We start from the raw sequence: 27,464 nt of genomic DNA, 5'->3' as shown, positions 1-27,464 counted from the left end.
CCTGATTGGCTGACCATTGTTGTCTGTAAAAGACTTGACACGCCCCTAAACCATAACTTAGTGGCTCATATTGGACTCTTGCAGGTATTATTGAATGTTAATGAAAAATTCATAACACATTATTACAATATTTATGCATGCTGTATCTGCATATTTAAACAGGACTTGAGATGTTGACTTACATACTTTCTGCAAATAGACAGCCAATGGAAAATGGAGCCATTGTGCTGTGCCATAAACCTACCATGGCTTTTTTTCAATAGAGCATCATATAATTGTAGCTATTTGCACATGTCCAGAGAAGAGCCAGTCATGGCCAAGATGAAAACTTGGGGGAATATGTGTCTAATTAGAATTCCCTCTAGATCTGCAATTCTTTAGCACGCAAAAATAGTCATCTGTCATCTTTTTTGAATTGTGCATCATCTTCAGAAAATGAGCCATACATTATTCAGAGACTAATTACTGGATTTGGTCAACATTTGTCCTTAGACTTGACTCAGTTAAATGCTAATATTTCTTCCCTCACGCACCCCCCCCCCCCAGTTTGACAAGTTCAGACATCACCAAGATTAACTTACCAAACTGTGTTTCAAGACTACCCACCCACATGCGTCTGCTTTTTTTTTTTGAAAGTCAACATTAAGGACAAATTTTGATTAAATTTTAAGACCTGAATAACATGCTGTGCTACCATGTAGTTCGAAAACTGAGGTGTGGGCGGGTACTCAAAATAAGTCAAATAATTTAACTGGTGTATTTCTTTAAATATGGTAATTAAATGGACCAAAAATAAGGGATGTCTGTTTGAACTCTGACAGACTTCATCATCATCCAGAGAGGCTTCTATAATCTGGTTTACCTGAACAGTCTACAGTGATCAAACGACTACTTTCTAAAAATGCTGATAATATGCAAAAAAAAACTTTGATCAAATTTGGCTTCATTCTCATCTTGGCTTTGTAACATGTCAGCCTGTTTACAATTGAGCCAAAACAAGACTGTTTCTGACTGTAGCTAGTCATAAGTCAATATCTACTGTGGCATAAGGAAAATTTTCAAAAACCATTTTATAACAAAAACAAAAAAACACTGCATTTACCATTACAACACTACTGACGCACTACTTGCCTTATTTTAACGGCTAAGCATTACCTGCTGTTTATATTTCACAGCGATCCATTCTGAGCTCAAGCTCATTTGAATGGCTATGGCAGGCAGGCAGAGTTTCACGGTCTATTAAGCACTTGGACGGCTGGTGGCCTCGCTGTCACGTGTGAGTAAACAGCACAGAGTGATATGTGTTCAGCCTCGCTAAATCAGAGGGGACAGGATGCAAGGTGGGCCCTGCATTCAGAGACCCATCTCGGTCAAGGTTAATCAAGCGCAAATGAACACGTATTTGACTGATACACTATGGCCTGAATTAAATCAAAATGTGTCCTTAACTTTACCCCAGGATGCCTCAGTGCTACTTTACCCCCTTTACACAGTCTGGCAAGGCTGCCAGTCACAGAAATGACCTCTTTAAAAGTCAAATACAAATTGAATGGCTGAGCTTCACCTTATTGTTGGCTGGTAAAAAATAGAATCTAAAACTACTTTTTGTGTAATTGTGCGCCAAACTGAAGGGTAAATGTTTGATTGGACGATTTTGCTCATGGCTGCACTGTGGAATTGGGATTTAAGGTTTTAAGATGGATTCCCACTTCATCTGAATGAATGTGATAAATATCAAATCATATGGAATCGCTTAATATATAAAAATGTCAGCAGCGTTAGCAACGACTGGATAAAGATTGCTTAGGAAACTAATAATTATAAACTGGCGATTTATTTCTATGGCATTTGGTCTTTCTGGGAGCTATAACCGTCCTCCTTATCTTGCTGATTCTTTTTTCTTTTTTTCTGCCAGATAATTCACCCCTCATCCCTTGCACTTTATAGTTTTCTTGTGAGCTTCGAGATGCGAATACACTGTGCTGGGTGAAGTTAAATACCAATACTTAACACTTTTGTTGACAGGATGCTCCTTAATTCCTGGCATGCTTACTGTATATCATCTTTGTAGATTTGGCATGAGGCACAAGACTGATTAAATGCCTCCGTAGAGTGCACTGCACACCTTGGCCATTGTTATCCCGTTTAGCTTGAGCCATTTCCTGGGGGTGAGTTCTTAATTCCGGACCTTGCGGATATGCAGTAGTGAGCGGCAATCCCCTTCTTTCCAACACTGCTGCCGAATAAAAAAATATTGTACTGGAATACATTATTACGCAAAATTTAGGGTCTGGTTAATTTCTGGCAATTAAATGATAAAGGAGACAAGATAATTGTTCCTCGGAATGACAGTGGAGCAGATTTTTTGTCATGGCACATGGCAGCATTTTAATTGCCAATGAGTTTAATGGAAAAGCTAATAGAGGCTGAGGGATTATTATCAGCAATGAACAAAACTCCAGTTAAAGGCTAATTATTCACTAGGAAGGAAAATAGTCTAATTCAACCAGAGCGCCCAAACGGGAAGGAGAGGTAGCAACGCTGGCAAAGAAAAAAGAAAAGAGAGAAAGATCAGACTCAGACGCATCCACGCTCAAACGGGACAGAGGAATGGAAACGCGGATGAAGAGAGGAAGAGGGGACGGAGACGTATCTGCAGGGGTGAATGAATTGGGCTTGTGCGTGCCGATGCGTTTTAGTGCATCGCGATGGCCGATTTTAAACCTGTGTTATAAATAGCCGTGGGTCACGGTGAGAAAATGACAAGCACATTTTCCTTCAGTTTGTTGAGTCTGCAGTTCAGTTAACACGGTGGTGGAATTGTTCCAGCCGAGGTGGATGACAAGTTAATCTTTTCAGTTCCTGGACTGGATATGAATAAAACAGTGAAATGTAACTATTCACTGCTGCAGACCTGGTGTGGTTTGCCATACTGTTTGTACATCTGCTGCTAACATTGCTAACACATTGCACATAAAAAGTGATTTCAGTACCACATCTGAGGTGCTGTTGTTTACTTCAGCACTTGCAACGCTCAAAGTGTTTATCCATATTAGCACATATTGTTAGCATCTATAAGTAAATGGCTTCATGACTGGGGCTCTTTTACATGATGTCACTGGTTGCAAAAAAAGGGAAGAAAAATATTTGGGTGTGTCCCTGAGATGCCCTGAAAACAGCTGGTGAAATTGGCCAGAGAGCCAGGTCAGGAAATGTTGCCGCCTGAGTAATAAAGTCATTAAACATGGCGGGGAAACTCAGGAAAACCGGTCTGGAATAACTGGAGTAGAGCCTTACTGCTGGTCACACACTGTCCGTCTCCAAAGCCGTTTAATTTCCAGAGAATTACACGCAGACGAGCTGCCACCGACTTCCTCTCACCCCGTCTGTGACCCGAATTTAAAAATATTCCTGTGTGGACTTGAAATAAAGAACGTTTCAAAGGGTGTTTTTACAACCAACAACTCCAAAGCAGGACTAAGAGACACTATTACCACATGTGATAAACTCTTGCTAGAAAGTAGTTCTATCTAATGATGGCAGTTTCTTTCGTGTACGTTGAGGAAGACGCATGCAGTGTATATATCTGCTCTACCTCAGTTTCATGCTAATAACAGTACAGAGAGAGGGGCAGAGTTTCAGTACATGCACTGAATGCACACCAAGCGTTTTGACGTCGGTTAAACATCCAATTAACGTCAGTCATGGAGGTTGATATGATGTCGATTAGTGGGGCATAAATTAATGTTTTTTTGATGTTGGTAATTCGATAAGTACAAACCACTGATCTATTATAGGTAGAAAAGTGGCACGGTCATGGCTACACGTCGATCAGCATGTAGCCGCGGCGGGGGGTAGGACTGCATTGGCAAATCAGCTTTGAAGTGCAAAACTTGGGTTCTGCAGTGGTATTAAAAACAGCCAATAATTATTGAAGACTGATACAGTTTCATGAAATTATTCCAGAGGAGACCGGGACAGAAGACTAAACAAGGACACAAAGTGAGATATATATGCATATCATTTCCGCAGTATTGACCTGTAAACCGTGTGCGGAATTTTTCAAATGGGACATTGCAGATTTAAAATATTTCTGGATTTCGATCAACATTTTATGTCCACAACAGTTTTTCCCTCTTTGTTTCCAGTTTTGTTTAGGCTTTCAATATACTGTATATTCATCTGTTTATTATGTATGCCCATCTGTGCCACACTTTAAATAGGGAACAGCCGAGTCACAGTAGGGTTGCCAACTCACACTTTGGGCATGAGACACACGCTCTCAGTCTCACACTCTCAATCCAAATTAAACAACAGTCTCTATATCACCATCCCTCATGAACAATCTCAATGCCACCCAAACCCCCCCCCCATCCCATCAACAATCTCAGTTGCAACCAGGTCTACAATCTGAATGGCCCCCCACCACTGGAAAACTGAACAGATCTCACACTTCAGCTGACCAAACTTGGCAACCCTGATCGAAAGGACATGATGAGTGCTAGATACAATATGTCTTGATGAGCACAAATTACAGCAGGGACTGACAGGGTTGTATTTGCATTTCTGTTAAGCCTCCAGTGATTATTTGTGAGAAGAAAAAAAAAAACCAATAGAACTTGACTGCGGATTTTGGATGTGCGCTCTCCTTATGCGCTGTGGAATTAGGCTAGTGACAGCAAATAGCCTTTTCTTCCTTTTAAGCTTATGTGTCCAATTATTTCTTCACACCACTGCTGACTGTAAAGGGATATAATTTTATTTTTCTCACTGTTTTTGTTTGATTCATTAGCACATTGTTTTTTTTTTGGCTGCAACTGGAGGAAGGGGACCTGGAGATTGTAATTGTCTCAATGACAAGTGTCTCCTGCAGTAACGGCAGTTTACCACTAGAGAGTAGTGATAGGAGCGTAAAGCTTTCGGAATCCTATCGCTAAGGTTACCAGTTTTCTGCAGATCAAAACTTTTAGCCTGTAATTCAGTCCTCTAGCTGAAATGCCATTTTACAGACGACTCATCAATATACCTCGTAAGCAACATGGTGGGGAGGGATACATTTCAGGTTACTAGAATCATCTCATTTTAAATATTACTGATCTGAATTGACAGTTTCCGTGGTGAATGGAAATAAATTACTTAATCCTGAATTACTTTACTAGTATCTTAGTAAATCTCATAAAATAAAAGGCTGCAATCTGCTTTGTTCCAGTTTTACTACTCTCACAAATGTTGTAAGCACTGGGAATCTTCAAAGAGTTGATTCTGCTTTACTCTAGATCCTACCAGATCAAAGCAAGCTAATGTTTCTACTATGTTCTTACCGAAGGGAAACGAGACTTGCTTTTGACAAACAACACGAGTACAGTCACTAATATTTATTTCTTTTTTTGTACTTGTTTGTTCATGGACTCAAGTTCTGTGCTTGGATTATAAAGCACAGCTTGTGTCTTGTTCTAAAAATAATAACAAATAGCAGATTTCCCATATACAGTGTATCTATTTGTAGTACTGTTTATATCTTAGTTCAGTCTGTAATATGCTGTTATCATCACTTCACTGAAAACAACTCTTTGTATGTGCAAGATGGCTATTTTCTCCAATTGTAAATTATAATAATGAAAAAGATTATACGTTATTGGTAGTAGTGGTAATAGTAGTATTAGCAATATTAGCAGCAGTATCCGTATCAGAAGTAGTTGAATCGGTAGCAGTAGCATTTGAAAAGGTAACTGTAGTTCTGTCATTATTCAATTGATGTACTGTTATGTGTCAGGTGTTCAAGGAGACTAACATTCTATGTGGGAAAAGAAAAAAACAGGCAATTATTATAATAAAGTGTCATTGAAATGCCTGAGCCCTATCAGCCTATTGGCAGACAGGTTTGGAGTCTGTGAGTACTGTCTTTCAGAAGGGTGAAATCGTACCCTGTTCCAGAAACTTCCAGAGTAAGAGAACACATGCATGACACATCCTGAAGGGGAAATGGTTGTTGAGGCAGAGACTGAAACCGTCTATAGAGGTTGCCTTCGCTGACTTACATATTAAGTGGTGTTTCATTGCATTCACATTAAAATTTTTTAAAATGTGTTCAAGTGTGCTAAAATAAGATATTTAGCACAGCAAATATGTTTATCCAGAATAAGATAGTAATTCACCAGGACTCGAATTACCTTCAGGGGCGATATAATAGCCATGGTTTACTTAGCCTAATGGCATGCTACTAAAATGAGACAACATTAATTTTAGGTCATGATATTAAACAACTTGTAATGCCAACCAGAGCCCTTTCTACAAGCATCTTTGTCTTGCACCTTATCACAAAATGGCCTTAAAATGTACGGGTTTTTTTAGTAATAGGCTGTCACTAGATTCGGTAACTACTTTCCGGGAAGATCCACACTCAAAATGTTTAGTTAAGTTGAGGCTAAAAGATTCTAACTTTCTGGCATATTGCTTTCATCACTGAAGTGGTATTGCATGCTGAGAGCGGTCTTTTATATGAAGCTCTACAGTGTCACCACAGGTGTACAAGCTAATTGGAGGAACGACTAATCAGAGTATGGGTCTCCAGTCTTATCTGAAAAGGACTGGTGTGGGTGCAGGTTTATGTTTCACCTGATTCAACTAATTAATGAATCACTGTCTTCAGTCAAAACCTTGATTAGTAAAATCAGGTGTCGTAGCACTGGGCTAAAACAAAAACCTGCACCCACACCGGCTCATTTCGGATAAAATTTGAGACTCCTGAATCAGAGCCTCCATTTTCAGACAGGCAATTAATGAGTACCTACAGTAACTCATGGCAGCGGATCCGAAAAGTAATACATTTTAAATCAAAATGGACCGCTGTAATTTCAGACCGAAGGTTTAAAAACTGAAGTACATAGATCTAAATAATTCAGTGAATACACACTCACTTTTCCACACTTTTTTAGTTGAGCGATGATGATGCCCAGAGATTCAATGTTGCTATATTGCCTTAATCTGTGAAATAGTGTTGTATGCTGAAAGCCAGTCGATTTAAAATGTGTCGCACAGTTCAGAAATGTGTGTGATCGCACAAATGTTTGCTACCTGGAGCCTGGATTACTGTATATTGCAAAGCCACAGACCAGTGGGTTTTTCAGCTCAGAAAGTGTCTTTTGTGACAGCAGCTGTCGGAAAACCATTGCGTATCTGCAGCTATACTGCAGTATGGTTGCCGTGCATTTATTTATTTGTATTCTAAATAGTGATTTTTTTTCCACGTTTAAGATAAAGCGCGGGTCCTGCATTCATCATAATTGGATTTCACAGCCATTATAATCGGAGATGAACCAGAAAAGGGGACAGCAATACCCCCCCCCCCAAATTAATTAGGTGCAAGAAAATGAAAACAGGGAGTGTGTGTGAAATATATAAACCTAGTGCAGAGAATTAATGCCACGGAAGCTGATTTTTGCAAGACTTGCTTTCTTTGCAGACAGATAAGTGAGTCTGCCATATATTTTAGAAACGGTATGAAAGGATTGCTTTTAGCAGAGGTACCAATTAGTTGCTTGCGGTGACTGATGGAGCATTATTGCTAAACAGCGCTTCAGCTTTTTGCAGGTTGTGCTTCTGTTAACATCACGTCCCCACTCCTTATCCATCATACAGATGATTAATAAGATTTTAAACAAAACTCTTGAAGCATCTTTTAATGCACAGTGGCATATTTGACATTCTTCTTGAAACAGAAAAAAAATGTAGGTCAGTTGCTAGAGTAGCACAAATTTAAGGTGCAGATTGTCTACCCTGCAGGAATTAGTTCAAACCTTGATTTTTGTGCGAAAGTATATTGGAGGAAGATGTCAGGTTCCTCGATTCATAAGGCAAAGCTTGGTCTTGGAAGCGTTTCTTTTCCTTGATTGATAAGTAATCTTGAGTGTTTGAGCTCATGACGGCGTTTTACCATTTTAGAGTGAGCTCCATGCATATGTTAAAACACAGGCCAGGTTTAATCAAGTTTAATCAAGGAACGCTAGTCCCGTTAGTTTCAGTGAAGGCAAATCTACTAATGCTACTGCAATCATATTCTAGACAATTCTTTGCCAACAGTCTGAAGAAGCCCCTTTGCTGTTTCAGCATGACAATGCCCCTGGGCAGAGAGCGAGGTTCATATAGAAATGGTTTTGTCAAGAACAGTATAGAAGAACTTGAGTAGCCTGCACAGAGCCCTGACCTCAACCCCGTCCAACACCTCTGGGATCATTTGGAATGACAACTGCGAACCAGACCTAATCGCCCAATCGGTGGGTGACCTCACTAATGTTATTCTGGCTGAATGAAAGTGAATCCCTGCAGCAATGCTCCAACATCTAGTATAAAGTCTTCCCAGAAGATTGGTGGTTGCTATACCAGCAAAGGGTGGACCAACTCCATATTATTGCCCATAATTTTGGATGAGATGTTGGATGTCAGGTGTCCACATACTTTTGGCCATGTAGTGCACTTATGCAGAGCATCTTTGTTCTATTAACCATTCCAAGTGCATTAGACCTTTGTTTAGCAACGTGATCAGTAGGCAGTAGTTTTTTGCAAAAAAAAAAAATTCAGAACAAAACATAGTATTGAGTGCCAAAAAGAATCTATGAAAAATAGCTATAGTAATATTCATGAAACACCCACTCTCTCATATGTGTCCATTAGCATGCAGATTTAAAACGAACAAGCAGAAAACAAACGCAAGGATATTTTGAGTGGGAGGTTTATTTAAGACAGAATAAAGCATTTTTGCTAAGCAGAGTGAGTGTGACCTGTGGTCTGTTTCATGAGGGACTGTCCATAAAAGAGGTGTTTTTGTTTGTTTGTTTTTGAACGGACCGATTTACATAAGCACATGCGTGTAGAATTGAGTGCAATGATTTTTGCTCGCAAAATAACAAATTATAATTGTTTTTCCTGGCTATTTGCATTGGGATTCATGTATGCTTCTAGTGCTTGCGGAAAGCCATTCTCTACTTTGTGTAATCAACAAATTTGAGCTTTAAATTAGATTTTCCAATGTTATGACAACATAAATAAAAGTACTGAGAGCATTTTATAAATGGAACATGGACACTGCGTCTTTGCAAGAACGTTTTATTCACAAAGGCTACAAATGTCAGTATAGTTCCGAAAATGCGTTCTGTTTTTTGTTACTGGTGTTGTTTGCCTCCATTTTTTGAACTGTGTGTGCGATTTTCAAGGGAAACATCTGCACATTTTAACCTCACATGAAATTCAGTGGGGTTTGAATCAATAGAAACACGTTTTTTACATGAAAGCAAAAAGAAACTCCTATAAGTCGTATCGAACCATGTGCACGCCGGTTGGAAGGATTTTTCGATTTAATGCGTCGTAGAAAATGAAGTCATACAACACAAAAGCACTGAAAATGTATTTCAACATAAGCCCTCCCCCCAAAAAAAAATCCTTTTACTTAAAGTAATGAAAACTGCAAGCTTGCGACTCGTCTAATGAATCATGCGTGATCCCGTTAGAGAACCGCAGCCCACACAGCGTTGACAAAGACTTAAAACAAAGGCTCCATTTAAAAGCAAAGTAATACAGATGTTCCTTGTGGAAGCAGTGGGTCTCTTTGTGGAGTGGAAAAACCTCAGTCGCCATGGAGAACCCAGTGTGTGAAGTTTTGACGTACGGTGGCGGGGATATCGTTCCCCATCCCACAGAAATCTTCTGTGGGTTTTATACTCTCTTCCCGGCAGCTCAAAATGTCATATGCTGAATAGGCTCTGTTCCTCCTGCATTCCTCTTCATCCCAGCAGGGCTGTTCCTTCACGGGCTTTCTATTAGGTTCTCTATTTCCTGTGGCCGCCCTGTGGTCGTCCTGTGGTCGCCGTGTCTGCCTGCTTCGACAAGAGTGGAAAGCGCACTGGACCTAAATCGTTTCTGGGGTTGGCCAAAAGAAGTAAAGGGAATGTGTGTCTGTGTATATATGTGTGTCCCCCTTGCCTCACTCTCTTCTCTCTGTCTCTGTCTCTCTTTCTCTCTCTCTTTCTCTCTCTCTCTCACACACATACACACACACACACACCCATAAGACTAATTGTGTATGGATGAGATGAGAAGGCTGGGATTCTTTGAAGTGATTAGTCTCTAGGACTGGCCATTGCCTAGTCCTCAGCCAAAGAGAACAGGAAGAATGGTAGTTCCATCCAGATGCACACTGCTATATCATGGCGAGCTGATTGCAGGGGTGACATGTTTCTCCTAGTAAAAAAGGCTTTGCCCTGAAATAGCTAAACGGCACTGCAGGCCATGAATGAGATAAGCCCAGCTGTAAAAATCACTTCTTGGAACCTGTTTGCATAAATTATTCACTAATATTTCAGAAAGATATCCATCCATCCATTAGCTAACCTGCTTATTCCTGTTCAGGGTCACTGGGGGACTCGATCTTAGCATGCATCGGGGGAGAGGCAGGAATACACCCTGGACAGGTTGCCTTGAGGGCACAAACACCATTCACTCACACGCTCGTAGCTACAGGCAATTTAGAGTCTACAATTGGCCTAACCTGCACGTCTTTGGACTGTGGGAGAAAACCTACGTGGACACGGGGAGGACATGCAAACTCCACACAAAAAAGCCCCGACTGGGATTCGAACCCGGGACCCTCCTGCTATACACTGAACCACCGTGCTGCCCTCAGAGAAATACAAGGGCTCCAAATCTGGGGCCATGTAGAAGCAGAGTGGATGTAATGTTCACTACAGCCATGCGGACCTGTGCTATGTGCACCACCCTGCCCTGCACTGCTCATAGAAAAATACCAGCTCTGATTTCCCTGTCTGGCATATCATGAACGTCTGTGTGTGCATGTGTGCGCCTTTAAGAGAAAGAGAGAAGGGAGAGAGCGGGAGAGAAAGAGAGAAAGAGAGAGAGAGGGGGAGAGAGAGAGCCACAGGCACTTTATGAATGTACGTTTCCTTTATAGCTTTGATTTTATTGTTTTTTTTTTTTTTGCCATAGTCACCGGCCATAAAACCGACCATGATCTCCTAACCTGTTGGTCTCCGGAGCGTCGCGCTGCAACTCACATTGTTCCTTCAGCCCGCTGATCATGAACCAGCTTTATGTTTTCCAGAGAGCCCATGTACCGAGCAACACACTCCTGAGGGGATGCAGTAAGACTTCTCCCGGTAGAAAATCACAGGGGGGAGGGAGTGAGAAGCAGAGAGGAAATATTTCCTTTTGTTCTCTCTGTGAAACAAAAATGCAAGCCATACACATATCGCCAACACGTACGCAATAATGCATAACAAATACAATAACATCTTTATAAATGATTCCCTCTTTCACTTACCCTATTCCAATGTTTAATACTGTTGAAATTCAAATAAACTTTATTGGCATGACCATATGTCAGCACAGTGTTGCCAAATTGATTGTATATATATTGTATAAAACAACAATATTAGCAAAAAGAATTATATGAACAATAATAATGTAAATGATAGAGCACTTGGACCCTCAGTAAAGGAGGTGGGGCTGGGGGTCTGTGTTAACAAAGCTCTCTCTGTCTCTGTCAGTTCAATTCATTAATGCTTTATTGACATAACTGTATATAAACCATATTTCCAAAGCAATTCACAATTAAACATTTAACAGTGCCACATGAAACATACATTATAATTAATACAATGGAATAGAATCTATAAATTTATTAATAATTTACTTTTTTTCTAAATTACTCTAGATATGAGTCAAATAGTTCCAGTTTTTGAGAGGTTTGTCCTTATGTCCTTGGCATGCTGTGTGTTTTATGGTATTTTTTCCTAGAGTAAAGTTTTGAGTGATTCCCTGTGATCTGTAACTCTTCTGGAAAATTAATGTTTTAGTTTTTTTTAGTTTTTCTAACAGGTTTGGCTGTAATCCCTCTTTTGTGCTTTTGTGGGTTGCTAGCAGAACCAGGTCATCTGTGTACAGAAGGCATTTCATTTTCTGTGTCAGAGCGAGGCCAGGTGTTGGAGATTGCTCCGGTTATTTTGCCAATTCATTTATGTAAATGTTGAATAGGGTAGGCCCGAGTGAAGAAATCTGTTTTTTTAGTTCCAACCTTAACTGCACATTTACTATTTGTGTGCATTGATTTAATGACCTCATACCACTTCTTCCTATACCACTTTCAGTACATTAAAAGATTATGCCCTCATGCCAAATAGAATCAGATGCTTTCTGGTGTGCTCAACAAGGAAGTCTATAATTCTTCAATTTAAGATACTGCAAAATACATTCCCTAGATTACTTTCAACACAAATGCCTCGGTAGTTGTTCGGGTGAGATCTCCAGTCTTGAAAATAGGGGTTATGAGTCGTCCTTGGTTCTAGATTTAGGGAAAATTACCCACAGTCAGAACACAATTGAACAGTTTTAGAATGGCTAATCTAAGTCTGTGACCTGTGTATTTCAGAATCTCATTTAAAATGCCATCAGCCCCGCAGGCTTTTCTGGATTGCAGGGGCTTCAATTTTTTCTGCAAGTTCTGATTCTGTAATTTCATAATCTAGAGGGTTCTGATTGACTTTAATGCTTTTTTTTCAAGGTTGTTTGGTTTTTCACGCATCTGTTTTTGTTCTGGGTTCTTTGTCATATGACTGTAGTATATTATTGTTAAAAATGATTCTTCCATATTACTCCATTTTGGATGGAAAATTCTTCAAGATGTACAGCAAGGTTTACTCCATTATTGTGAGGATATGTAGACCAGATAGGAATCCAAGAAGATTACATTTCCGATTTGCCAATTGCTTATCTGGTGTTCCTCTATGCTGTTATCAGCCCATTTAAGGGCTGCTTACTATTATACAGCTTACTGGGTGGTGTATGTATGTTGTCTTTTTTAGATACACAGTAATTTGACTGTGATCTGAAGTAGGGGTTAGTGTCTTGACCGTGAATGCTCTCAAAGAGATTGGATCTAAACCTGCAATTGCATAATCTACTATGCAGCTGCCAAGAGTTGAACTGTACCTGCAGGTGTACCATCTGAAGGAGCCCCCTCTTAACAATGTACAGACCCAGGGCACGGCTGAGCTGCAGAATGTGTTTTCCGTTGGCATTAGAGTTTTTGTTGAAGTTGTTCCTAGGGGAATAACTGGGAAAGTGGATATTGTCGACCAGCTATATATTTGTCTCCGTGTGTGCTGGTGAGGTCTGCCTCTTCACCAGTCTCTGGCATTTAGATCCCCAAAGATCAGAGCATTTCCCTGGGACTGGAAATGGCTGATGTCTGATGGGGTTCTGGCTGATGGGATTCTGTTGGGGGGATGTGGACTGCACAGAGATACATATTTTGGGCAGTCGATATAATTTCTTAATTCATTTTTTACCGTAAGTGATTCTCTCCTTTTTTCACTGGTTGTATAGCTGTAATTTTCCAGTTCTGGTTGAAACCACGTTAACATTCCCCCAGTGTAACTCCCTTTAATTTTGTGGAAGGAGCCAGTAATTCCCTGTAGTTTGGGGGACGACCAGTGGGCGTGTCTCCTGTGCACCATGTCTCCTGTAAAAAAATTTACATCTCCCTTTTATGAATTCTTGTCTCTCTCTCTCTCTCTTTTCCTTTCTCTCTCTCACTTCCTTGCTTTTGTCAGCTGAAAGAGTTCCCATCTCCTTTTGTGCCAACTGGAAATTTACTAGGAGTATGTTTATGTTTTTTGCCCTCCAGTGGCTCCATCGTTGATCACTCTCGGTGGTCGTCAGCTGGGCTAGTGTGGTACTAGCTCAAATTACAGGCCAGTACTCACCCTGACCCCTGAACCCTGACTTCACAAGGCCAGAGGTCGTTCACTGAAGGTGGTGATGGTGGCTGCGTTTTCACAATAGCAGTTCTATGATAGGATATTATCACATCAGGAAGTGGGTTTTTTATTTTTTATTTTATTTTATTTTTTTAAGGAAAACAACATGCTGTTATTTATGAGGTTCTTGGAGTTTTCATACCATTGCAGTGTCTTAAAAATAATTATAAAACATACTGCCTAATGTTGACAAAAATACATTTAGAAGAAGAACGCACATTACATTTTAAAGTCAGAATAAATAAACTAAAAAAACTAGCTTACAACATCTTCATTCAATGAGGGCTTTTATTGTATATGTTGTTGTTTTTTTAGCTACCACTGCACCATGGGAAATATCGTTGAGTCAGTTAGAGGTCTGCTTTGCTGAGGAAATTATTTAATTATCAGATCAGAGATCCCTTCTCAAGTTTCTATTATACTGTGTCAGAACACCTCTTACTTTTTATTACAGTATCTTTTCATTATTAAGAACCTTTTGAAATTAATCAAAGTTATTGCTGGATTTACCTCATGGCAGTGTTTATTGGCTGGTTCTCAAAAAAAAAAAGAAAAACATAAAAGAGTGATTTGGATTCATCCAGGGATCAATTCAGTGCTAAAGGAAAAAGGAATGAAATGGAATCAATGTGGAGGCGATAAGTTTAATTGAATTGCCCCTGCAGTGGTTCCCTCGAGCCTTAGAGATCCAGTAAATTGCTGTGCACTTACATTTAACTTTATGGATTTAATGGTTTTATATAAATTTCATAATTACTTCGACTTATAAGACCGCGGGATGCTTTTCAAAGAAGCTGTCCATTTAATTGTTATGTGTTTAAATTCAATAGGTGTTTTTTGACAAGAAATTAAGCAAAGTTGATTTAGTAAGATGTCATTTGTCCCGCTTGCTAGCATACCGGTGGTATTTTGTGAAACACAGGTACCTTTACTGACATTTATGATCCGCACAAGTTAATTCGTTTTGTGTTCGTGACAGAAGGGCAAGCAATTTTGATCCCAAAGTTGTTGACAGTGTTGCCTATGAACCCTTGTCTTTGGCGTGACACTTCGATATAATTTTAAGTCAAGCTTAAGGGCAAATGTTCCATTTTCTGGTTACTTTAGGAAACAAGATTTCCAGTGTCCAAGACCATAAACCCTGAGCCACCTGCAAAGCTTTATCCTTTATTGCTCAAAAGCTCTGTGTTATATTGGAAACTGGACCACTGATCAGAGGAACAGTGCACGGAACCAACTCGGATGAACATCCGCAAGACTGACTGCGCCGTGAATCTCTCAAGCAATGTTAATGACCGTTCCCAATGCTCTCTGGCCTTGCGGAGTAAAAATGCTCCTGAATTTATGCCAGCACACATATCACACCGCCTTGCACCCATTCACCTATCCCATCCAAGGCTGAGGGGAGAATCGAAGACGGTCTCCGGACGTGGGAGGGTGTGCACACGTCTGAAACAATCACAGCCACAAATCATTGACAAAGTAAACAAAGAGAGCAAATAACACCCACATGCATCATGTGATTTTATGCTGTACGATAAAAGATTCAAAGATGGTAGGCAGAAGACTGCCTTAGAAACTGTAGTTATGTGATTTTCTTTCTTCTCTTTCCCACGGTGCACAGGAACTGGCGCCGTGGGCTATGCATGGCAAATTGTGGTCACTCACTCACTCACTCACTCACGGTCGACCTTTGAGGGACGTTTTGTGGGACGCGTGCGCAGGTGGTGCTTCGTTTAGTAGGACGCATGCGCAGGTGGTGCCAGTTAAATGTGTCTGCGGAAGTGAGTTGCGCCGCGGGTCTGGACGGTTCCGTGCTTGTTTTTTCTATGGCTTAAAAAATGATTATATTTCTGTCGTTTAGTGTTAAATGGCTCTCCGCTATTGAGTTTTGCCCTTATTTACTGTAATAGCATTCAGTCCCATTACAGTAAGACTAGATGAATCTGATCATTTTAGGAAGTTCACTTTAATTGTTGATGAATCATGAGAGGGCGCATCAAGGGTCAAACCTGGAGGCGGTGTGTGTGTGTGTGTTTGTGTGTGTGTGTGCGTGCGTGCGTGCGCGTTTCTGTGTGCGTGTGTGGGTGTTTGTGCGAGCAGGCGAACCTGCTCATATTGCAGCAACATTGTGATATTGTCCATGTAGCCGTTGTTAAGGGCGTCTTGTCTTTCGAGCGGCAGAGCTGGGCCCGAGAGGCTGTGAAACAGGACCCGGGAGAGTGAGAGGCGTGTCCTCTGCCAGAGTTTAACGCGTCCTCAAACGCTTCCTGTCATCTGATTTATTCGCATTTATTTCTTTATTTCCCGGCTTGAACTTGAACAGGAAGCGAATCTGAGCTGAAGCCAGTACGGGGGGGGGGGGGGGAGGGGGAGGGTCCTGCAGCGACGGATCGTTCAGCTCGATGGCGGCTCAATCGCACCGTCTCCCCTCATATTTCAAGCGCGGGGCATTAAATCCGCCGAATCCCGAAATAGCTCCGAGCGGGTACGGCGCGCTGTTCTCTTCCCCCCCCTCCGTTCACGCAATCGATGGGCGCTGACCAGAAGCGCACCCGGCGCAAGGTGAGGGGGCGACGCTCCGCCCGCTGCAGAGATTACAGCCGTACCCAGAACTAAATGTAGGGCAGCTCTCGGTGTAATGGCCTGTCTTTCTGGATGGGTTTTGTGGGGGGGGGGGGGGGATCGAAGGAGCCAGGTGGAAACATTCGTCTGGAGCGGCCCCCATTCGCGCACCTTCACCTTCGGAATGATGACTAACGTTTGAGAGGCAGGCTGGGACGTCTGGGTTTCGCACAGACTCCTGACCCAGACACCCCAAGTAGAGAAAAGGGTCACATCTCTCTCTCTCTTGCTCTCTCTCTCTCTTTCAATCTCTCTCGCTCTCTCTTTCTCTCCCTCTCTCTCTCAATCTCTCTCTTTCTCTCTCTCTCAAAGTGAGACAAATGTTGTGAAGAGATTACCTTCCATTCTACTAATTAAGTTTTGGCCATTTACAAATGTGACAGGGCTACAACCTATTAGCAGTAATTTATTCTAATGAAGGTCACTTAGATGTGCTCTTTAACAGCCAGGATGGCAGGTTGCTGAATATTTATGACCGCGATGTAATGTAAAAGTCTTTGATTGGAAATGTAAATAGAACAATTATGATGAAGTCTTAGCAGTACACAAGAGTTGATTACTTATCTTGTAACATCCACTTAATGAATCAGCGTGTTTGCCGGGCTTTTTTGGTTTTTACACGTGTTTAAACCTGTGTAAAAACCACTTTAAATCAGTAAAAAATTTACATCCAATGTATCAGTCTTCTTAGTAAGTAAGGACCTCTGGAGGCCTTTAAATCTCATTCGTCCTCATGACTCATATTGGCCGGTGTGGGCAGGTAAAGAGGCCAGTCTCTCACCCCCCTACACACACTTCCACCCCCCACCCACACCCTGCAGTCCCCCCCCCTGGCCTTTCACCCCACAGCCCACGCTGCGGCCAATTTCGCGGCCATGGTGACCGGCCCCCCCGCTGCATGCTGGTACCCATTACTGCTGTTATCCCACCTGAGAGATGTGCCAATGTGAGCAGGGCGCGGGACAAAGAGAGGGCTCTGTTATAAAGGCTGGTGGGAGGCGGAGGACATTACAAGGGCTGGTGGCAGAGGCCGGCCTGCTGACAGGAAGCAGAGATTTCGGGAGCCAGCACCATCATGCTATTCTTTTCTCTTAAAGGCCAAGATACGCAATTATTTTGTGGCAATTATTCAATCATTGTTTTTGTTGCAGCAATCATATACATTGGTGCTACTAGTACATTGGTGCCAGAAAATCATTCCCCCTTATTTTACATTGAAAAGTGACAAATTAGCAGCAACACCCCCCAGTGAGTTTTTTTTTTTTTCGTTTTGTGTAAAATGGTCCAATCAGAGGTCAGATGTCACATGACTTGTGAATCACATGTATCGTGTTCCATTTGAGTCGTCCATATGTTACAGTGTGTTTCGTCGTGATCCATCGTTATTTTTCAGTTAGCCATTTCCTCGACTGTTTGTTCTAATTGTTCATACCCATTCCATTGTCACCTGCAATTGCTGGGGTGCTAGTCCATCAGTAAATGATGACCCTATAAGGCCGGCATGCCGACCCTCATTACGTCCTCTCATGTGCATATGTTCTACATAATTACCAGTGATATATTTAATAATGTATATTGGTATCAAAAGAAAGCAAGATACAGTACATCATGAAATATACAACTATGGTACGAAGGCAATTATGTCCTCTAATGTGCTTATGTTCCATATAATTGCTAGTGTACCATAGTTTATGTTTCATAATGTGTCTTGCTATCAAAAGAAAAAGAAATAAAACTGCTGAGACCATTTTCTTTTTCGTTTTTTTTTTTTCTATTTTTAAGTCAAAGTTAAGGAAAAATTAGGTCCTGGCATAAGATGAATAAACTTATTCGATTCAGCCTTTAAATCTGTGAGGCACAGACTGCAGAAGGCTTTGTTTTTCTTCTTTTTTTCCACTCAGGACTGTGACTCATCCAGTTCTCCTGTACTGCTTGGATTAGCTGCATTCTCCAGGGTAATCCACTTTCTCCAACCTCATTTACTAGCAACATGCTGTTTTACAGTCTTATTCCGTTGGGTTGGCTTGGTTGGCTTCTTAAAAACATGCTTTTTATGCATATAACCATGCATATAAATAAAAAACAAAGTTATTATGAAAAAACAACTCACAATGGCAAAAGATTGTTAATGCCTGACCTACAGTAACACAATTCTTATAGTTTTTTTAAAATTATTTGACCAGTAGACTGTGAACTTTTTTACTGCCGCAACATAAACAACTATAACAAAAAGAAAAAATATATATTTTTTGCTTCTTCTGTTATTCCTCATTTCCACACCTCTTTTCCACTTCTTCCCCTCTGAAATCAAACCACTCTGTGGAAGGCCCTAGTTGTACAATAATCATTACATTTTTCATGTGCTTTTCTGAACCCAGATTTCATCACTGTGCTCTGTTTCAGATATATTTGTGCGTCCCAGAACTGTATGAGTCACTGCTTAGAGGTCACACAATGTCGGCCTTATATTTGCCAAAAACTAAATAGAAAACTGCAGGAAACATAGCTGTTGTATACTGAGCCCCCTTTTCGTGGAAACACTCTGCCTAAAGAAATTAAGGAGGACAATTCTTTGGGTACATTCAAGTGAAAGCTTGAAACATATACTATATGAACAAAAGTATCTGGATGCCCCTTAGTTCCAGTGAAGGCAAATCTTTATGTAGTGGCGACCATTCTGTGCTTTTTGGCAACAGTTTGGGGATGGCCCTTTACTGTTTCAGCATGACAATGCTGCTGGGCACACAGTGAGGTCTATAATAGAAATGGTTTTGACGAGATCAGTGCGGAAGAACTTGACTGGCCTGTACAGAGCCCTGACCTCAACCGCATTGGGATCAATTGGAAAGCCAACTGCAAGCCAGGCCTAATCGCACAATCAGCTCCCGATCGGTGGGTGACCTCACTAATGCTCTTCTGGCTGAATGGAATCAAATCCCTGCAGCAGTGCTCCAACATCTAGTATAAAGTCTTCCCTGAAGATTGGAGGTTGTTATACAGTATTAGCAAGGTGTGGACCAACTCCATATTATTGCCCATAATTTTGGATGAGATGTTGGATGTCAGGTGTCCACATACTTTTGGCGATGTAGTGTGCTTGTGCAGAGCATCTTTGTTCAATTAACCATTCCATTGCATTTGTTTAGCAACGTGTTGAGTAGGTAGTAGTTTTAAGCAAAAAAAAAGTATTGAGCGACAAAAAGAATCTATGAAAAATAGTTACAGTAATATTCATGAAACACCCACTCTCTCATATGTGTCCATTAGCATACAGATTTAAAACGAACAAGCAGAAAACAAACGCAAGGATATTTTGAGTGGGAGGTTTATTTAAGACAGAATAAAGCATTTATAAAGCCTTCCCAGAAGAGTGGAGGTGGGCACCAAAGGGTGGGCCTACTCCATATTAATGTCCATAATTTAGCATGAGATGGTGGGTGTCAGGCTCATACTTCTGGCCCTGTAGTGTATTTAGTCTCCTTAGCATTCGGTTGCGCTTAAATCTGCTGCCCCCTCCCCCCACCCCCCTTCCTTTTACATGTACGTACAGTATGTGGCATGAATGTATAGTTTATGTGTGGTGCTCCTTTGCTTTTATTCTTGCTTTGATTGTTTTTCATTTGTTTTTAGTTTTCAATTTGTCTTTTAGCCACCTAAAATGTGGTCATGCATAGCCAGGTGAGACAGTGTGTAAAGGGGCTATATAAATAAATATACTTCATATGCAGTGAAAGGAAATCCCTGGTGGGAGATTTCAGTGCAGAATTACTGTTTATTTCACAGGGACATGCTGCAGCCATCTTAACTGTCTCAGAGCTAGCCATCCAGCTAAATGTTACCTGCTGTCTCAGAGCAGATGATGATGTATTGTGTGTGAAGTCTGTACGTGTGAAGTGTGACAAAAGAGCAGCACACACACAAGTGTAAATTTTTACCAGTCAAAATGAAGGGATTAGCAGAAGCCATTTTGGTAGTGAACAACATAGCATCTTCAACACAGAGGATCTTGAATATTTGTTAAAAGCTGATCATTATGGACAGCATGTCATTAGTACTGTGGCTCTGTGAAAATGTTATTTTTATGCCTGTGGAATGACATACTTCATTACTTCCAGTTACAGCTGACAGTGTGCAAACTGCCACATTGTCAGCTTATCACTATAACTGAAGCAGACAGCCTCAAACTAACGCGACATCAGGTTAATTCTGTACATCAGTGATATTTAAACAGTTTTCAGGCATCTTAATGGCAAATCCCTTTGCTGAGTTGAGTAGCGAATGCATTGTTAGCGTTACACACAAACCTTACACATCCTAAAAGTAACATTTTCATTTTTTAAATTTTCATTTTAATGGTTTTGTCTTTCAGATTTATGAAATGGCCACATGGTTTAATTCACACACAATTTTGAACTGATTAACTTACATACTATGTTGTGTAGGGACATTTGCTTGATGAGAACTTACACTATGTGTTAAAAATTGAAAATGGGGAAGAGGAAATGGAGAAGAAAGGTTTTTGAATGATAAAAGTAAACTTTGTTTGGTAGATAACTCTCAAGGCCTGGTTGTCCACTGCCGGGCCTTCATTTGCACGTTTCAGCACAAATAATGTGGCTGTTGCTGTCAGGATTCATTTTCTCTGATACAGTGTAACAGTTAAAGGGTCCAGGGAACTGAAATGTGTGAATTCTTTGCTGATGTTTTAATATTTTTTGCATCTCACAAATGATCCATAAATATTTTTTTAATTATTCTTACAAAAAAATGAAAATAAAATAGCCTGTGCTGAAACTTGCTTGCTTTTCACCTTGGCTAACACCAGTTTATCTATTCCCTCCCTCCCTCCCAACTGTTGTTGCCAGTGACACTTATTTCATGGTGGTCACTGAACAGAGGCATGATGGATCAGTAAGTAGGCCTATCATTAGCTAGTGATAATTAAATTGCTTCCAAGCTTAGATATGTGGGATGTCCGGAGTTTGAGACTGCTGTCAAGTCTAATGTTAGTGCACAGTAGCTCAGTGTTAAAACGAACGTTATACACATTAACCTGCAGGCTTAACTATACGATGGCAAAGCCTAGCTTATGTTGCTTTCTTTAGTGTCGTGGGGTAGTTGGGTAGTTGCTGCACTGGACAACCTGCTCTGACCTGGTGTTGAGCAATGGTTTACATATGAGGTGTCTTACGGATATAAATATTAATGAGGATATACGCCCACCCTGTCCTTAGGACGGAGTGTGGCGCAGTGGGTAAGGAACTGCGCTTGTAACCGAAAGGTCCTAGGTTCGAATCCCGGGTAAGGACACTGCCGTTGTACCCTTGAGCAAGGTACTTAACCTGCATTGCTTCAGTATATATCCAGCTGTATAAATGGATACAATGTAAAGTGCTAACTAAAAGTTGTGTAAGTCGCTCTGGATAAGAGCGTCTGCTAAATGCCTATAATGTAATGTAATGTAATGTAAAGTTGCTCTGGATAAGAGCGTCTGCTAAATGCCTGTAATGTAATGTAATATGTAATTATCTGCTGAACAGGTCATGATAATCTAATAGTGTTTATTATAATTTAATGGTCACAACTGGGTTTAAAAACCTGAAAGAAATATTAAGAAACGATCACTTGTCACTTCTGGGACATATAACCACAATCTGAGTCCAGTTTCCTGGACCATTTAGGAGTCCGACAGTATAATCACACAATCTTCTGGCACCAGCAGGATCTTTATATGTACTCAGTGTTCCTGGAAAAAGCAGGGGAGGAGATACTGCAGGTTGGATATGGATTGCCGCAAGAGCAGTAATTTCTGAAGTAATTTAGCAGGAGTCTGCGACTGAAATTATTTGGCAATTCATGTGGACTGTGCTTGCGGTAGAGCACATAGCGTTACGTTCGTCTACTGCGCTGAGAAATGGTTTTTGACAGTTTGATCCTCTTTCTGGGGTTAGGGTTTGGGGAACGGTTTGCGGGCATGTCGCAGTTTGCCCCCACAATCGCCTCTCCACGTTTTATAAGCATTTTTTTAAAATATCCGTAATATTTTCTTTTCTCCCAATTCGGCAAGCCTGTCTCGTCGCTGGCGACACTCCACCGTAGATTCTGGGAGGGCGCCGTCCCACAGGCTGGCGACCGCGCGCGTGCTGTCTGCGCACCAGAGGAGCCGCCTGCGCGAGCAGCTACTGCGTTCAGCCCACAGACGCTCGGCAGTCGCCCTCGGAGTCTCTGAAACCCTGCTTCCCTTCCCGGAGGATACCCAAATATGCGCACCGTGTTCTTCGGTTTTAATGGCTATCTTGCTAACATTGGCGGGGAGGCGGTGGGGAGTTCGCTCCCTCCCTCCCTCCCTCCCACCCGGTTCCCCAGGCCCGAGTGACTGAGCGCCCGCGGTCACGTACTTTATTGGCTGTGATCTGAGCGCGGGACTCAGAGGTGACCCTGGCGTCGGGACCGTCGGTGGGCGACAGAGTGCGAAATGAAGGCTGGGGACGGAGATAAAGCAGCGGCAGGTTTGGCCCTTTTTTTTAAGCGCGGGGGCGGGTGCACTTTGCAGTACCCTGGGCTGCGCGCGGACTTTCGTTAAAGTACACCCACCCACACGGCCCCCCCTTTCCACACGAGCCTATTCTGTTTGGGAACCCCGACAGCGGCCAAATGAGAACCACGGAGTGAAGTGACCAGCACGACTCCCCCCCCCCCCCCAAACGGAGGCTGCTGAGCCGAACTGGCGGGTCGTGTTTCAGAGCGGATCACTCCAGCCGTGACGCGGGGGAGTGCCTGGCCAGCGTTCGCGGTGTAAAACCTGCCTGCGCGCCTCATTACAGGAGCTTTGGGGCGTTGGGGGGGTGGTGGGGGTATTGCAGAAGTAATTATCAGGCCTGGAGGTTCCAGCACAGTGGTAGACCATAGAAGAAGTGGAGAGTTGAGACTCGCACCTCAGCCAGTGCAGTTGATTTATTTAGCCTCTCTGTACATATACAGTATTTCTATTAATGTGTGTGTAAATTTGAGATGCATATCTGCGTCAACAGCTACAACAGTACTCTTCTCCATGTTAAGGAAATAATTTCTGCAGTCTATTATTTTAGGGGTTCTGAAACTTGCGGTTTTACCGAGTAGTTAGCACTTCATTGTGCATCTTGTTTCAACATGGCAGTGTTTCAAAACAGAAAAGATACTTATTTGGTATATCTTTAGCTGTTAACCTAGCTAACACTGGTTTCTGCGATTCAGAGAGATGTACAACATTTTGTAAGTGCAGTCTTCATAATTTATTCATGCTATTTTTAGCTGTTTATAAAGGCTTTGGGAAATGTTTTTAATTCTCAAGTAATTTTTTTAATTCTCTCTCTCTCTCTCTCTCTCTCACTGGTACTTGTTGTTGCTGTATCTCTGGAAGTCACAGTGAAGCAGACTGCGTCTGATTGAGTACATCACAAACACACCTCATTTAGTCCCGTGTTGTTTTTTTCCACTCGGCATTCCCTCGATTCGTGTTTCGTTTGATCCGCCGGTGTTTTGTCTCGCAGCTCGTCTCCTGAGAGAGGTTTTTTTCGCCGGAGCCGAGCGAGGCAACGGCGTCCCCCCTCCGGGGTCACTGTCACGGGCTTGCATCATCTCCCACCGGATCGAGCCCTCAATTATATTTAGATGAGTCTGTAATTATTTTCGCCGCGGCGAGACACCTTCTGTGCCCGGAACTCGTTACGGGGGACCTTTCATGTTCGGAGACGGGGATGTCGCGCGCGCGCCGAAGCGCTCGCCCATCGAACGCCGAGACGGAGAACCGAGGACAGTCCGCAGAAGTTCGTCTCTCCGAGCGAATGCACAATGTCGGACGCGTGGCTACATTAAAGGCCAGGGCTCCTCAGAGAAGATGGGAAGGGCGTCCATTATGAATAATGGAGGAGAGGGCTCAAAAAAACAGACGGGATCTAAATGTGAACAGAGACCGAGGGACCGGAAACGGGAAAAGCGTTTCGTCTTGGTCCTTTCGGGCCGGGCAAACAGTCGGAGGTGCTTGCAATCTCGAGACCGTAACCGCCGCCGCTGCCGACACACAAGACGCGTTTCTAAAAAACAGACAGAAAGAGAGAGTGAGCGAGGGGGATGAAATAAGATCAAGAGGCTGGGAGCCGTGGATGGGATTGTTAGACCATGGCGGGAGACAATAACCCCGGCGTCTGCAGAGCGGGGACGGCCGCGATTTCGTCTGAGCATGTCAAACAGCGCCCATGTAACTCATTGCATTGCTCGCGTAGATTCGCCACGGAAAACTCCGGAGATGCATTATGCTGTGCAAACACTATATCAAAAAGGTTTCCAATTGAAATACCCGCCTGTATGTACCCATGCTAATCCCATGCTGCTGCTGCGTGCCCCTGAGGGCCACTGACGACGTCATTTAGGGTCGTTCACCTCCAGCAAATAGGAAAAACTTATAGGGGGAAAAAAAAAACTTGGAGGAGGCTTCTGGTTGAACACAACAAGCATTTAAAAATCAGCGTTTCCAGGTCCGTTATGCGAATGTATTTCGTTGTAAACTGTTCAGGTTCAAGTTAACCCGGGGGTCGTAACTCCACCTAACATTATTCACTTTTTTCTAGAAGAAAAGCATGGTTTAAAAACACATACAGCACTGATGCAATTGCATAATATGTATTTTAGGCGCTGACATTTTTGATTAAGTAAGTAAAATACTTCTTTTGAGAATGAGCATAGTTACCCTTCAGTACCCTTCAGTGTTACATCTGTAAAAGAAAAAAAAGGAAAACTCAAGGATAGGTGAATAAATGCGTGGACCGCAAAAGCAGTTTTCATTTTTGATTAGCAGTGCCTGTTTGTGTGAATTACTGGCATTAGTCATATTTAAATAGTTTTTTAGGCAGTCCCTTCTATCTTATTGTGTAGTAAACAGACTCTGAAACTGCCAATCATCACAGTGTTATATTACTGCCGATCGCTCTGGGGATTAGGCCTGTATTTTTCAAACAGCGCCATGCAGAGGGTTTCTAGGAATGTGTTTTCAGAGTTTCTGCCAGGCTTTGTTCTCTCAGTGCAGAAAAAAAAGTTATTATATCTTATTCATTTCTGTACAGACATGTCATAGAGCTTTTATTTTTATTTTTCTAGGTTCCCTGTCCACATTTTTGACAAAAAAACAGTGCAAACCAACTAAATGCATTTATTTTAAATTCATATTCAGACCAAATAGATTTTTCACATACTGTAGTTTTAGCAGAAGCTTGAAGAGTTTGTGGCGGCAGTGTATAATGGGTTAGGAGCTGGTCTTGTAACCTAAAGGTCACAGGTTCAATTTCCAGGACACTGCTGTTGTACCCTTAATCTAGGAACTTCACCTGCATTGTGTCAGTATATATCCAGCCGTATAAACGAATGCTATGTAAATGCTATGTAAAACGTTTTGTAAGTCGCTCTGTATGATGAGAGCGTCTGCTAAATGTCTTTAATGTGATGTAATGTAGTGTGGGCAAGTGCTTACACAACACCTGAAGCCTGCTGGGGTCCCTGAACGGCTTGTTTTACACGCTGGCCTGAACGGAGGGGGGCGTCCGCAGATCAGCAGGGCTTGGCAGCAGAGCGCTGGACCATAACATTAGCCAGGCTCTGGCCAACAAACAGCTGAGGTGTGGCCAGGAGAGACTGCACACAGCACAGCACCTGCCAAACCACACCACGATGGCAAACATGGCCATGCAATACCAGTGAAATTTAAAAAACATTTACATCTCTTCAACACAAATGTTTGTTTTATTTATTGGTTATTTTGATATTTTTGTAAATCATGTTAATTGCGGATCTCAAGTCATTTGTAGTTATTTGTAACTTTGATTCTGCATTCCGTTATCTTTTGCCGCACCTAAATGGGTTTCGACCAATCACTAACATATCCAAAGCCAGTTGTATAAACATGGCCTCCAACAGGTACCTTAGTAAGGATGCTAACATGCTAACTGCCCTCATTTTGTGCATCAAAGAAATGAACACAGCTCTTCTGATTTCTTGGCTCTTGCAGATGTCAACGAGTGCGAAAGAGACCCCTGTAAAAACGGCGGAATCTGCACGGATTTGGTCGCCAACTACTCGTGCGAGTGCCCTGGGGAGTACATGGGCAGGAACTGCCAGTACAGTAAGTATGCTCTTTTTTGTTAACCGTTTAAGGTGCGAGGTCACAGATGTGTGATTAGAATGTTCTTAACTGAACATTCTACTGTCGATGTAACAATGACTAACTGAAAGCGACGGACTTCTAGAACACTGACTTAGAATAAAATAAGATAAAAACATTCCAAAGGACCTACTCTTTAAAGGGTTAATAACTTTTTAGAACCACTCCCACTTCCATACGCCCCCAAAAGATGCACTAAGCTCATGGCTGCCAGGAAAAATTCACCACAGCTTCCAGGAGACTGTTTGCGAAGATGATCTCACCATCTGTGTGTTTATCTGTTAGTCTGCCGGCCTGTATCTAATCGCTCCAAGTCAGTACCACGGGATAGATACACAGATAGACTGAGAGAAAGACACTTCATCTGTCTCCAAGGGGAACATTAGTGCAGTATGATGCATGATACCATAAATAAACATACAAAAAAAAAAAAGAACAGCGGTCAGCGGTGGTCAAAATGCATGACTCAATCTGAGTGCTATAATACAGTGTATCAGTACCCATTATTCCTAGAGGCACTGTATTCTGAGCTGATCTGAACACAAAGAATTTAGCTGTGTGGGCACGTTGGCGACCTGCCGCCATCTTTTCCCGCCTTTTTCTCTGGCCAGAGTCGTCTGCGTGGCGGGGCTCCCGCGGGGACAGGCGTAACCGCAGGCGGACGGAGAGGTTCGGGGACCCCGTTTTTTCTGCCTGTTGTCACGGTGCGCCGCCCCGCTGTCCCTACCTGAGGTCACAGGCGCTCCGAACAATGGCAGAGATAATTGCACCGCGCTCTGGGGCACCGGTTCAATTACACTGCAGTGACCGATGAGGCTGCTGCC

At 42.2% G+C, this 27,464-nt stretch overlaps 1 protein-coding gene across 2 annotated transcripts in view; it reads left to right on the top strand.

The window, feature by feature from the left end:
• The window catches only part of LOC135233189 (EGF-like repeat and discoidin I-like domain-containing protein 3), a 149,882-nt gene that overhangs the window by 56,973 nt on the left and 65,445 nt on the right, over nt 1–27,464 (top strand). For both annotated transcript variants that reach the window (XM_064296491.1, XM_064296490.1), the window contains one exon: nt 26,488–26,601. In XM_064296491.1, the coding sequence (XP_064152561.1) occupies nt 26,488–26,601 (114 nt within the window). The remainder of the gene's footprint in view (nt 1–26,487; nt 26,602–27,464) is intronic.

The sequence above is a fragment of the Anguilla rostrata genome, chromosome 10 (assembly GCF_018555375.3).
Source record: "Anguilla rostrata isolate EN2019 chromosome 10, ASM1855537v3, whole genome shotgun sequence".
Taxonomy (NCBI): Eukaryota; Metazoa; Chordata; class Actinopteri; order Anguilliformes; family Anguillidae; genus Anguilla; species Anguilla rostrata.
Note: the sequence above shows the minus strand (reverse complement) of the source record. Positions and strands in the feature narration are given on the sequence as shown.